This window comes from Fragaria vesca, linkage group LG7 (assembly GCF_000184155.1).
Source record: "Fragaria vesca subsp. vesca linkage group LG7, FraVesHawaii_1.0, whole genome shotgun sequence".
Taxonomy (NCBI): Eukaryota; Viridiplantae; Streptophyta; class Magnoliopsida; order Rosales; family Rosaceae; genus Fragaria; species Fragaria vesca.
The window spans coordinates 8,002,685-8,017,520 of NC_020497.1; the positions used below are offsets into that span (position 1 = coordinate 8,002,685).

The 14,836-nt window shown below is 36.0% G+C and overlaps 2 protein-coding genes across 2 annotated transcripts; one reads left to right on the top strand and one right to left on the bottom strand.

Annotated features, from left to right (window-relative positions):
• Positions 1-2,853: 2,853 nt before the first annotated feature.
• LOC101315088 (leucine carboxyl methyltransferase 2-like) lies at positions 2,854-9,288 on the bottom strand. Its single transcript, XM_004306938.1, has 13 exons — positions 9,163-9,288; positions 8,828-8,916; positions 8,589-8,725; positions 8,270-8,317; positions 7,928-8,009; positions 7,571-7,673; positions 6,731-6,851; positions 6,539-6,586; positions 5,323-5,406; positions 4,854-4,918; positions 4,148-4,199; positions 3,683-3,721; positions 2,854-3,366 (listed from the first exon to the last, which is right to left on the bottom strand). Exons 1-13 carry the CDS (start codon positions 9,240-9,242, stop codon positions 3,289-3,291), a joined length of 1,026 nt encoding a protein of 341 aa, XP_004306986.1. The 5' UTR covers positions 9,243-9,288; the 3' UTR covers positions 2,854-3,288.
• A 332-nt stretch (positions 9,289-9,620) lies between these two features.
• LOC101290705 (LRR receptor-like serine/threonine-protein kinase HSL2-like) lies at positions 9,621-14,632 on the top strand. Its single transcript, XM_004308453.1, has 6 exons — positions 9,621-9,689; positions 11,159-11,397; positions 11,891-12,207; positions 12,633-12,715; positions 12,827-12,909; positions 13,726-14,632. Exons 1-6 carry the CDS (start codon positions 9,621-9,623, stop codon positions 14,630-14,632), a joined length of 1,698 nt encoding a protein of 565 aa, XP_004308501.1.
• Positions 14,633-14,836: the final 204 nt, after the last annotated feature.

The following is a 14,836-nucleotide window of genomic DNA, read 5'->3' on the forward strand; positions in this document are numbered from 1 at the left end:
TTGATGTCATTTTAAAAGTTTAGGTATGAAACTGATTAAAAAAAAAGATGAGGTATCAAACTGATTTTAGACCTAAAGTTCAGGGTAGTAAAGTGAAATTATCTCTTTAATAAATTAATTAAAACTGTAAAACATTAAATTTTCGTTAATGGAATGTATGTTTCACGTAAAATGATCACTCTTGCTTTTACTCGTAGGTTATTTTGCCTTACAAGTAACAATTGGTAGGTGCATTTGTGATTGTTGATGCACTTTCAAATTTCAACTTTCAGCCATACAATCATCATCCTTGGGGTGACTATTTCGATCATGATCAACATTTTTCAATTCTTGGGCTCTTCTCCTCTTTCTTGTATCACACACTCATTGTCTAATATTCTTTCCACAAAGCATAATATTGCAAATTGCATAGTATCAAATAACAGTAGAGTATATTTATATAAAAAAAAGAAAAAAAGAAGACATCAGAGATAGTGAAGCATACAACATAGATATTCCCCAATAAGTGGAACCTTTTAAGAGACAAAAGCAAAGGCAATAGACAATATAGAGTGAAAACAAAGAACTTGACTGGTATAGAGAGATTGATAACTGTGAAAGGATTTTTTCTCCCAACTTTCTTCTTCATGGTCTCACTGGACCCAACTATCTCTTATCCCAGACCACATGCATTCACACCCTTTTCTCTTTGAGAACAATTTTTGATGAGGAAAAGTATTTGGGAGCTTTAGACTTTGCTGTGAAATTTGATACTGAATGGTGTGAAAGTTGTTCTTTCTGTGTTATTAACCCCCACATTGTCTAATCTGAATTCTTATGAACTCAAAAGAGGAAAGAAAAGCTGAAACTTAATGGCCTTGTTCAAAGTTTGATGCTCAGTTTTCACTGGATGCTCCTAGCCTGGGTTTGTTAGTTTGAGTATCTGATTCTTCATGAACTGCATAAAATGTTCCTTTCAAAATATTCTTCATCTTTAGTTACTTTTTATTTATTTCTTACGAATATAAACAGTTTCACATTGATTCTAATTTGTTTTAGGCCTAAAATTCTATGTTTATAAATGAAACCCTAATATGTCTTTCTAAAATACCACTTTCTCCAAACACCTAAAGTTCCTCAGAAACTAAGATTCCCGTGGAGCTCTACAATCTTTGAGAAGCAAGAAGCTCTGCTTGCTAATTAGATATGTACTTTAGGCAATATTTCTAACTTTGGTATTGTGGAAACTTCGGTACTCCAATTTATGAAAATGATTGGAATACAGTCTCGAATATACTTCAGAATGTCACTTAGATTTCGACATGGTGAAATTATGAACATGACGACAGGATATCATAGTTGCTTTTGAAATTTCGTGTCAAGGGGTTGTAACCCATAACCGTAAGTATGGAAAGTCATCGAAACATTAAGTTTCGAAACATAGAAAATATACCTACATTATATTTTTGAAACATATAATTAACTGTAAGTTGCAACCCATAACCGTAAGTTTCAAAATATTATACCAACATAAAATATGAGTAGTGTTCGCCTAGTCATTGATTAAGAATTTTATGGTCTAACTAGATACCTAATATTAGATTTCCTTTATATTATAGTCACTTGTGATAAAATGAACATCTCTATGAGACTGTTTATCCTGTCCGGTCGTCCGGATATTGAAATTCTTGATTTAGGGTATAGGATAACCCAAATACCAAGCTAGCGAGGCGCATGTAAGCACACTGTAGAGATTTGAATCAGCCAATGCTCCAAGTTAGACAAGCTGTAACCAAGTACGTAATCCTTAAAAGATTTTCTCAGACTTTCTAAACCAGTTGATGGCTAAACAATAAACAAAGGCCTGTGGATGGCACCGGAAGTTTGCAAGCTGTAACAGACAACAATAAAATAACCAACCCTTTACCAGAAAAAGGACACAAATGGTTTGTATTCCTTAAATTTGGGTGTCTAATTGAGATACATCCAAAGAGGGAGGCTAGAAAGTTGAACAGAAACGAGTGATATAAGGGCAGCAATCCAAAGATTGTAACTGTTCGATAAAGAAAGTGGGGATCTTTCCTCCTGTTGTCCTACTACCAAGTCCAACCTTTTCCCCACTGGAAGCCAGTGAAGTGCCTTTACCCAGTTCATGGCCTCGTCTGAAAACGCAGAGTTATTTGACCGGAAAACTGAAAAATGTAACAATGTTGGTCGTACAGTAGGTCTAGACCAACATTATTTTGAGAGCTCACTGAATGCTTCAAGAAAAGAATGATGGATAATAAAGTGGTATTTTGATGTCGAGACTAATGGAGATTTCCTTTCTCATTTTCGGATTTCTAGCCCTTTGTTACCACCAAATTATGGAGGTTGCCAAATTCGAAGCAAGTCCCAATCACTAAATAGTAAATACAAATGGGGTTCTACTAATGTAAACATTTCTAGATTTAAGAACATTTTACTTTTCCACCAAGTTAATCTGATGACATATCACTTTCAAGAATACTTTTTAGAGAAAAAGAAAAGAAAGAAACAGCACAAATCAGAAACCATACAACTCTCTGATATCATATGGTTATTACAGTGCTTAACTATACTACTGGGTTCGTTTGATTATCTAACAGCATGTAATGACAAGAATTTTAGCATCTTTACATTCTAAGACCCATTGTATAAGAAAGCTACCCAGAAACTCATAATCCTAGATTACTCGTATTCTTATGCAGGAATACAAACACATTAGGAAGCAGTAATTTTCATTTCATACTGTCAGTTAAATCAGTTTTGAGGCCAAAGTTCAAAAGAAGAAAAGAGATAATATTATCAACAATATGTGAATAGATTCTCCACTATAAAGTCCACACTAATGGCATGATCATCATCCAAGAAAGAAGAAAACAAGATATGGAAAAGGGCAAGCAAAATCATCATAGGGGAAAAGAATAGAGAACACAGTAGGAAAGAACCAACCATGCACATTATCCCCCCTCACATGACCCAAACCCTACAAGCCAATACAATTACAGAAATTTGGTGCTTTGGTGGACCTACCAAGTCTTTTTTTCTTTGCAAACAGCTAGCACAGAGATGAAAGGATCTTTCTCTTTAAGCCAAAACAATATACGCACACATATGGTCACCACTCATTTGGATAACTATAGCCAATACAGGCAATACTAGACTTGAGAGACCCTTTGTCTGTTTTTCCTGCTCAAAATCAGAAGTGCCTATCTGATACATTGTTTAACCAAACTTGGGAAAAACATCATGGGATCACGGTTACGGTCATCGTCCAGTATGATGCTTTCATGGTGATGCTGATGAGGAGGTGATGGGCTTGTGCTTCTGCTGGTCTTTTGCGAAGCCGAAATCCTCAAAAAGATTCTGAATAATGGTGTCAAAAGTAGTAGAAATTATAACCAAGAGAACAAGCAATATGTTTGAGAAACCATAATAGGGCTGCATGATAGTAATATCACAGCCCCTTTCAGAAAAAAAAAATAAAGTAGCATCTTTTAAGTTCTAAAGTAGAACTTTTGGAAGAGTGAAGATTTGGGTCTTAAACTTTCTTCATATGAGAAGAGATGAATAAGTTACGTTATTGTTTAATGAAAAAAATTAACAACTTGATGTGAATAAAAAAGCTTATACGTGATGAAAAGGAGATGCATCGCAGTTTTTCAGGCATATATGGACATACCATGGCATCATTGATCGCATAAGCCACACAGTAGTGCTCCTGAAAATCAGCAGTATGATAAAGAATGATATACCCATCCAAATAAGTGAACAATTGACAATAAACCTATGTTTGTCTCCCAAATAACCACTACCTCCCAAATAAAGGGGAGCAATAGGGGTGATCCCAAATAAATCAGCAGTTTCCAGTACACAACAGAATGGTTGACACAATTCAGCCTCCAAATAAGACGACCAATGGATGCTTGTGACACTCACACCCTTGGTCACCCGGACTCGCTGTGGTCCATGAACCATGGGCCAGCGTATGTATATGCTGATATGTGCTTAAGCGTATGCACAAAACAAAGAGGAAACCAACTTTACTAATCTAGACCCACCACAGTAAATCCTTGTGGAATATATTTTTACCAAATAAATCCTAGCACAATCTTTATTTTACAACAGAAAGGAGGAGTTGACTTGCCTGCATCATGTGCCATTCTTCAAATTCATCAAACAATTCCAATCGTTCAATCCTAATGATCAAGACATCATATATGAGAATCTTGTCAAGAATGTTCAGAAATGATAGTGAGCTTGCCAGATAAAAAGTTGATAGAAAGAGCAAGAGCATAGACAGGAAAAACAAAAAAAGGGAAGGGAAAGGACCCTTCATATTCTAGAAAGAAGCATTAGAACCTCAAAAGGCAGAGATGGTACCACAACATCACAATGATATATGATCTAGGGAATCTAAACTGCAATGAAAATAATAAAGAACCTAAAATCAGGAAGAGGATTCCAGAGAAGTCCAGTGGGTGTCATTTTTTGTAAAGAATCAGCAAAGGCAGCTACCCTTTTCTAACATTCATTCCCTGAACCACCGTTTAAGTTCTTACCAGAGTTCTCAATATCTTTTGCTAAAGACATAAGTTATTTCAATAATTTTTATGATTTTTACAGAAGGACCAAGGATAAAACTGTGTATTTAAAGAAACACAGACACTAAATGCAACACTCTGGTAGCAAAACTTACGACCCAGATCCTATTATTTCCCAGATTCCTAGTCACAGAATTGGTAGAACATAATCTATCCCCTCGTTTCATCCCCAAGAAAATGAAGTGAACCACGCCCATGGAAAAGATGGATATACTACTCAAATAATTCCAAGATGTAGATCTTGCATACCTGCGTCTTTCTTGAGCGTCAACAAAAGTACTATATACTTTCAGCATGTCCCAGGCAAGAGCTCTCTGAAACCCCACAGATACAAAATCACAACATTAAAATAAAGATAACATCATTCAGTGAGATAGAACTAAAGGAGGAAATTGGCAAAGAAACCCCAACTCTACAAAAATAAAAATAAAAAATTCATTTTGAAAGGAAGCTGAACCATAATCATCATTTTGAATTGCAAATATATAAGAAGCACTCCTCTATACATGGCATAATTTGAACATCATATAATACAAAAGTTTTACTTGAATGATTTCAGTTACCTACAGCAAACAAAAAAAGTTGCCTTTTTATTTCAGCACATCTAGTTTCTGCTTTTCCAGCTACATTACTGCTCCATAATTCACTGTTGTAAATTGCCTAGTTACTGGTGTGTCATCATATACTGTATGGTCCAAAAGAGTTGTTAAACATGTACCTGCCATCCTTGATCAAGAAAAAGTCCTTCCTTTGCCAGCAATGTTGGCGTATCATGTATTCCCAAGAGTGCACAACCTCGACTCTGAAAATCAGAACACAATAATGCTCATTTTTTGTATTTATTCCGGTAATATGATATTTTATTGAGCAGCATAGCTTTGCCCAAAGTAATCCACAGATAAAATTAAGCATGAATAAGAAGATGTGAATTATTTAAAAAATGATAAGCTGTAGCCATGTAGCCTGTCTTCCAAGTGTTTCAAAATTGGATCCATTTATCACTAGTTCTTTTTTACATAGTTTAACTGTATAATAAAAAGTAGAGGTGCACTCCCACTCTACATGCAGTGCTTATGTGAAAGAACATGCAAACAGACTATCGTTCATAATCTATAGAGAAAATAAAAAAGATATTTGAGAAGAAAGAAGGATATAGACTTCATCTGCAGATATGAAAAAGTTCACTATCCTTGAATTTCCTATCATTCCTCTTCTAAGCATGTCCGAATTCCAGAAAAAAACATATTCTAAATAATACAGTTTGAGAGCCTAGTGAAACAAAGTTGCCAAGGTTAATTTTTTTTTTTTTTGGACAACTGACTCGCCAAGCTTAGGAATAAACAATTCCAGACAAAGCAACAATCAGGAGTGCATATATCCGTGGGTCTTGGCCAACTGGCCATATAAAGCAATGTTAATGAGCGATGTCTCAACGCACCACGGAAATATGTAGTATTGTTACATCTATCTGGGATTCAAAATCCACTCTTTTGTTTTCAACCAGTTATCAGAATGCTAGCTGACCCAGCTCAGGTACTAGTACTCCTATAGTCCTATAGTATCTTACACAGACAATGTAGCTTTTATGAAAAAACCAAAATATTTGCATATGCATCTATTATTATATTCTGTTGATCAAGATGAATATATTACTAATTTGAAAACCAAAACAATATTATAATCAATTTGTTATGATCTGTTGTTGGGATCATTTTGGTTTATTTCCACATTGATGAGCAATTTCCCACCCCACTGCTCCCTTTAATTTATTTTTCTTTTTCATTACATTTGTTACCTGTCATTAGTGAACTGAAAACTGAAATAACAGAAAGAGATAGATATGCAAGGGGCCAAAATGACTAAACATTTTAAAGATACATGCCAAATTATTCAGAATATAAACAAGAAAATAATGAAAAAGAGAAGTATAACACCTCCAAGTTTCTGATCATCTGGTGCCCAAAAGCATCATCTGGATGAATCTGTTGAAGCACCACAATGTAAACAAAACCATACACGCAAGAAACTCATATAAAACCACCTCTCTAATGTAATCTCAAATCAAAAGAAGCAAGAAAGATCGAACTAATGACTTCATAACTTGAAGAGGCATGTTACGGTGTTACCTGCTCATATAAGAAAAAAATGGCAGTTGAAAATGTTTTCGATGCCCAGCCAACTATGGCACGACTGGATTCTGGATCAATGTATATCAAAACGCATTCTGCAATTATAAAAGTTGGCAGGCTGATAATAATATCAGAATAAAATCAATAAATGAATCATGAAGAATCTAACTAAAAACGTAAAATATCACGACTTTCCATGATTTTATTAGGGAAGACTGAAGAAATCAAAATAAAATAAAATAAAAAGAAGATTGATTGATTGAAATCGTTAACCATACTGCAGGCTTTCACTAGACCAAAGGAGGTCGAAACAGGCCCTCTTCCATGAGCTTTCTCGAACGTACTACACTTATATATATAAATATATATATATATATATATATATATATATTCTTCCTTGCAATCTTTCTTGGCTCTTTATTAGCAAATTCCAACCTTCAATTTTATTTATCTAAAAGGAAAATATGTGTCTTACTTATTTCTCCCACATTCTCTGCTCAAAACATCACAGGCCTTATATTTTGTTTATAGAAACAAACAGGTCTTTTAGGTATTCCAGAAGCAGTAACCAACAATTTCAACAATAATTTTAGATGAAATTTAGAAGTGTAGACGAGTAATTTACGATACAACACTTTGTATTAGTATTAATAACAGAATCCTAGTGACACTAAAAGCATCAGAATTTTAACGAGGATACAATAGTTATTATTTGAAATGGAAGGGTCATGCTATGCCATAAACAAAGACACTGATAGCTCAAAGATCCATAGAATGTTCAAAGACGGTGATGAAATCCAATTCAACAAAGGAAGAATATTGCCTGTAAGCACATACCTAGGATCCATACCAGCCAAAGCAATGACCTCGTTTAATTGATGTATATCGCGTAAATCAACTGGAAGTAGCTTATAGTGGTCACTGAGCACTTCTCCTCTCTCTACAAAAGTAAAAATACTAAAATGATGTACTGAGAGGAGTTCAAATAGTTGAACCATATGCAACTACAAAAGAAAAAGTATTTTTCTTTCAAAAACAATCAAATGAAATAACTTGCTTACCCTGATAATAAGGATCGAAGTCATGCACCAAAGTTACAGTTTTTCTAAATTCAGGTACGTACTTAACAAATTCTCAAGAGCACTCAAAAAACGCATGTAGTATACATAGCACCAGAAACAAAGGAGTACTGACCTTGTGAGATTGATGCTGTTGCACTAATTTTGTCCCTCATTTGACTGCAGGTTTCAATAATTGTTGCCTTCTTTCTAGTAACCTACCAAGAAAAGACCATATAACTCAAGCTTCTTCGTTGATATAGGTGCAACCAAAACACAAAAAAGGGAGGACAACTTTATCTGTACTTGATGAATTAAATGCTAACTAATCCAAATCAGAGGGACGGTTAAGCATGAGTTCATCCACAAAGTATTGATCTTAAAAACATTTTATGTAAGTTGGCACACTGCTTCCACACAGCACATTCGTGTGTTGCCAACAGTACCCGTATGGTAATTAATGGTTTATAATTCACACCTCCTTAAAATCCAACTCCACATATAAATATGGTGCCCTGCCTTCATCCTGTCAACAAAGAGGTCAAGTAAAAGAAAGTGTCAGTAACCCCACACATACACACTGCTATCAACACATTGACAGACTGCAGGAGAAAAAAACAAAAATAAAGAACTATGAAACTTAACCGTACAACAGTTCGGTATATCCTAATCCCCAAAACTATCTGTAAAAGGGTTCATCCTATTTCGCAATTACAAAGCCAAACAAAGCAAATGCATACATCAATGCATCTCATCTACTAAAAGAATCAAGACACAAACCATGAAAACAAATGCACCTGCAACTGGAAATAAGTGGTATCAAACCCAGCTCCAAGTGACAATATCTGCTTCTTCAGCTCACCCTTTTCGCCGACTTCAGTGTCAAGAAACTGATTCAAAAGCTGGCGAAACGCAGCCCAGCGGGCAAAGTAACCTTCATTAAAGAATAAACAAAACCAAACCAAAAAATGAAAACTCTCCAACAGTGGATTAAATCCCAAGCTCTAAAACTCTTAACACAACAAAAAAGACATACCGCGGTTAATAATGGGTGATCTTCTGACAGGTCTCCTCACAAACAAATGGACATAATCGTCTTTTATGTAACCCTTTTTCACGCAGGACCTTAATCACAGCAAAAACAGTTCAAAGTTAGCAACTTTGTGTCTCAACTCAGCACCACCAAGCTTCTAAAGTTCAACTATTTTGGGTATTTTTTCAAGACCAAACAGAATGTAAGTGAAAATGAATATAGGATTCAACCAAGGACATCATGTTTTGTTGGGTTTTGTAGCGAAAATATATATATGCAAAATTAAAGTAGAGAAAGAAGGATAATTGGGGAGGGGTTAGAGAGAGAGAGGGAGGTACAGTTTGCTGGCAGATGCGTCGTCGTTAGTGGCCTGAACAGCTTCCTTGTTGCTCTGCCAATCAGCAACTGCCTTCGCCATCGTTTCTCTGAGATGCACAGGTTTTTCTTTCTTTCTTTCCCTCTTTTGTTTTGCGGGTCTATGTTTGGTTGCTTATGCCTCTCGCTTAAATACTTTCCTCGTTCTTTTACGGAAAAGAGAAAAACATTTATTTCTATTTTGTCTTCACTTCTTCTATTTTAAATTTTTTTATATTCAATATCATACGGAAAAATATACACCTATGTCGTAGATGAGAGGCCCGCTATGCCAAAAACGAGAGAAACCCCATCGCTCTCTTTCTTTTTACACGTCCCCCCGTCCTCACACGGGAGGGACATAAATAAAGGGGATCCTATCAACTTGTTCTGACCTAGGATAATAAGCTCATGAGCTTAGTCTTACCCCACCGCCAAAAGAATGAAGAAATGGGCCGATGAGAAGAGGCGACCTTTGAAGTTCAAGGAAGGGGACAAAGTCATGGTGAAGGTACTACCCCATCAGTTCCAAGTGTTTCGCAAAGTGCACAAGGGGCTAGTACGACGATATGAGAGTCTTTTTCTGGTAGTAAAGAAGGAAAGCTACACTGGGATTTGATTAAATGTCGAGGAATGTAGTTGCTCGAGTTTTCGAACTAGGTTTTGATTGAGAATTGAGTACTAAATCTTTATCGATTATAGCTCATGTATTATCGGTGAGCTAGAGGATAACACAGTAGTTATGAAGGTCATGCATCTATTGTTTGCCTCTTTTTTGTGTTTTTTTTTCTTCATATCTTTTACCATTTCTTACGTCTCTAACTACTGTAGTCAATCTATGCTTGCATAACACTGATATGACGGTGATGTTGAAGTGATGCATATCAAAAACATTCTTTCATTAATTTATTTTATCTTGTGTTTCTACGGATTTTCCGATTACTTTCAAAATATACTTGGACGGTTGTAGTTGCTCAATTTTGTATTTTCAATTTTAATGAACTTATATTCTTGATGGCGAAAGGATAGCCAACTCTTTGTTGGAACGTATTCTTGATGGCATGCTTGATTTTTGTGCCCTCTTGAATATGTCATTTACTTATAAATCATGTACAACAATCCTAATCAACAAGACTTCAAAATCTTGATGGAAGCTAACGTGTTGGTCTTTAAGGTCTAGTTTGGTATAGCTTCGTTTTTTAAAAAAATCAGCTTTTATCCGAACTTTTAGATTTTATAGTGTTTGGTAAATGAAAGAAAATCAACTTTTTTTTGAAAATTACAGGTTATTAGTAGCAGCTTTTAGAAGCAACCTGAAGGTTACTTTTAAAAGTAGTTGTCATTAAAAACATTAGAAATTAACAAATTTTATCTTGCCAGCACTTTTAAAACTAATATTTACCAAACACAAAAATGTTTTAATTCACAGCTTATTATTTTCGCAGTACAGCAGCAGCAGTTTTTTTAAAAATCACAACAATACCAAACTAACCCTAATTCGAGTGAGGACATCTTTCTAGTATGAAACCTTTTGTCTGTCTTTTAACTTGTCATCTGATTAGCCTGCTTTTTAGGTAATTGGTTGGATTGACTAGATCTAACTGACTTGTCTCTACTCACTAGAGAAGTCAAGCACATTTTCTTGTAAGTATATGCAATTTCAGATGCATATGTTCTTGTGATGTTACTGCTCCATAAGTTGTCCAGTCTGTATTCTATATATAGCTTTCTCACTTTCACTACCATGCTTATCTAGTGAACAGTACACTAACATATCAAAACAGATACCATGGGTTTATCCCTGTTCTTATTGGCATCCATGTGTATGCTTTCAAGTGTTCTGCTATTTCATGTCGCATGTGTTTGCAGTTTCTCTTCTTTGCTGCAATCCTGTCATGATGAGGAGAGGTCTGTCTTGCTACAGTTCAAGGAAAGCTTTATCATCAATTCATCTATTTCGATCTTGGTGCGTATCCAAAGGTTTTATCATGGAAACTGGGTGGCAAAAGTAACGACTGCTGTTCATGGGATGGTGTCGAATGTGATGAGAAGACTGGTCATGTGATTGGCCTTGATCTTAGTAGCAGTTGTCTCTATGGCTCTATCAACTCCAGTAGTAGCCTCTTTCATCTTGCTCATCTTCAAAGTCTGAACCTTGCAAACAATCACTTCAATTACTCTCGAGTTCCTTCTGCCATTAGGAATTTTCCAAGGCTCAGGTATCTTAATCTCTCTGACTTGATCTTTTCTGGTGAAGTTCCATCTGAAGTTTCACAGTTGTCAAAGGTGTCTACCCTTGATCTCTCTGTCAATCTTGATAGGTTTACTGGTGAAACTTTGTTGAAAATGAATACATCCACTATGACTAGACTAGTTCAAAACTTAACCAGTCTACAAAAGCTTCATCTCAGTTTTGTTAACATATCTTCGCCAGTACCTGATTCCATGGAAAATTTATCGTCTTTGACATCTCTCATCCTCAAAGATTGTGGGATCTTTGGTGAATTCCCCACAAGAATTTTTAAACTGCCAAACGTAAAAGCTCTTAGTGTGAGGTTCAACCAAGATCTCTTTGGTCATATGCGCGCCTGAATTTAATACAAGTAGTCCTCTCGTGTCATTGATACTTGCCGGCACTAGTTTTTCCGGAAACCTGCCTTCTTCGATTGAAAAGCTTGATTCATTGAATGAGTTGGATGTCAATGCATGCAGTTTCTCTGGGGTGATTCCATTTTCAGTTAGTAATCTTCGGCAGCTCAGTTATTTGGACATTTCAGAAAATAGGTTTACTAGTCCAGTCCCTGCATCCTTAGCAGACCTTACCCAGCTTACATATTTGTCACTTTCTTATAATAATCTTAGTTCCGGTCCTTTGTCTTGGGTTGGCAAGCAAAATAAACTTTCTACCCTAGAACTACGAGGCATCAATTTAAATGGTAATATTCCAGCTTCCCTTAGCAACCTCACACAGCTCAATTATCTTTATCTTCGTGCTAATGAGCTAACTGGTCCAATCCCACCTACGCTAGGTAACCTTAGCAGACTAGTTAACATAGAACTTACTGAAAATAAACTCTATGGGCCATTTCCTGAGTCATTCTATAGTATCATAAACCTCCGGAACCTTCGTCTGGATTCCAATAGCTTGAGCGGTGTTGTGGAGTTTGACAGGCTTCACAAGTTGGAAAATGTCATCCAAATCTCTTTTTTTCTATGAACAAACTGGAGTTGGTCACTGCAGCTAGATCCGCAAATGCAACTCTTCCACAGCTCCGGGTTCTAGGGTTGAGATCATGCAACATAAGAGAGTTTCCAAATTTCCTAAGATTCCAACAAAAATTGCAATGGTTGGACCTTTCGGCAAACAAATTGCATGGGGAAGTACCAAAATGGTTATGGAACACAAGCACTGAAACTTTGCAGATGCTGGTCATTTCTGACAACTTCCTTTCAGGCTTTGGCCAACCTCAAGCTGACCAACATGTAGTTGTTCTTCCCTGGCTTAACCTACGAGTGTTGAGCTTTTCTAACAACTCGGTACAAGGACCCTTACCAATACGTCCACCATACACCGACATTTATTACGCTTCAGATAACAAACTATCTGGAGAAATTTCACCACTGTTCTGCTATCTTACTTCTCTTCAGTTCCTTGACTTGTCAAACAACAACTTGAGTGGCATGCTTCCACAGTGTCTTGGGTACTTTAGTGAGGATCCGGCTCCTCTAAAGTGAGCAAACCATAAAGTTAGTAAATTTCATAAAATCTCTAACATCCATCTAATCTAATGGTTCAAATATATCTACGTTAAATAAAATCATTTATTTGAAAATCTATTCACTTTTTTCTATAAAAAAAATTTTTCTACAAAAAAAAAAACTAATAAAAAAGTGGTTGTATATCGTGATATATATCTTCATCGATCTTTGATCAAGCGAATCTTCATATCTGAAATTCTGAATTGATAAATAACTTGATGATCAGCTTTGAATGAAAAGAATATATGAAAAGCCTTCATTTCATTCATTCCAAAGTGGTTTCACAAGTTTCTCTTCCTGTAGTCTCTAGACCCTAGCCTCCGTAATTTGCATTATATTGATTTCTGGTGATGATGGCCATGGGTTTTCCAATATAGTTGGTTTTTCTGTATATAATTGAACTGTAGCTAGGATCGATCTACCCAATTTTTTTCTAAAGCTTTTTGTTTATAATTCGGTTAAGGTAATCACAATTGTTTATGAATATTGCAATAATCTTATAAGCACCGAAGCATTCATATGCACCATGAATCTTTGCAACTTTGCTTTGCTGAAAAATCCATGGAGTTGAAGCAAACGTTTACAGAAGAGAACAAAGATGGAGGTTAAATAAGAAAAAGAAAAAAAAAAGAAGAGAAATAAAGCATTTAGAGTTATTGTCAATGTATAAAAGAATTTTCAACATTTTTTGTAATGAATTGATGCATGTGGATATTTTTGAGCCATTTGATTAGATGGAGGTTAAAGATTTTATGAAATTTACTAACTTTATGGTTTGCTCACTTTAGAGGAGCCGGATCCTTCTGGTTGGGAACTCTTCCAGAGTTGAAAGTTTTGGCATTGCGCAGTAATGGATTCCATGGTGTGTTGGGTAAACCTGAATACAGTCATGGTTTCCCCAAGTTGCGCATTTTTGATCTGTCTCACAATAATTTCACAGGTCAGTTTCTGATTGACTACATCTTTTCTGAGAATGCTATGATGAGAGTGGACATCAATGTGAACCAGTCAACATATATGAGGGCAAAAAATAATTTTGTGGCCAGTGGCTTTTACATGTCTGGTGGTTTTGCTTACTCAATGAGCATTGCAACTAAAGGTTTGGAGTTGAACTATCCAAGGATTCAAGAAGCCTTTGCAATCATTGATATCTCAAGCAATAGATTTGAAGGGAGTATCCACGAATTAATTGAGAATCTTAAGGGGCTTCGCTCTCTCAACATTTCCAATAACTTCTTCACTGGTTCCATTCCATCCTTCATGGGAAACTTAACACTGCTTGAATCATTGGATGTTTCCCAAAACAAGCTTTCAGGGGAGATTCCTCAACAACTGATGCAGCTCACTTTCCTTGCCAAGTTCAATGTCTCCCACAACAATCTCACCGGTCCTATACCACATGGAACCCAGCTTACTTCCTTCGACATCACTTCCTATGAAGGCAACCCAGGATTGTGTGGAGATCCATTGCCGAAGAAATGTGGAAGTCCTTCACTTCCACCTTCAAGTGTAGAAGAAAATGATTCAACTGAACTTATTGATTGGAAGTTTGTTGTCATTTGGAAGTGGGTTGATTGTTGGAGTAGTTCTTGGCTTCTTGCAGATCTTTTGATCACAAGGTTTCCTGAGCGGTTTATCGAAATTGTTGGAATGATCACACCAAATAAAAGGAGAAGAAAGAGGAGGAGAAACTAAAATTGAGCGGTCTCCAGTTGCTTTCTTTTGCTCTTGTTTCCCTGTGTTCTTTCCCCTGTGTCTGCTGTTTGTACTTGTAATTTGGTTGATGGATGCATTAGCAACCAGAGTAATTGCAGTAGTTGTTATAAAGATGAAGAAATAACGTATCACATATGCCAATAAAAATTTCAGAATGATGCACATAATGATTGTATTACATGC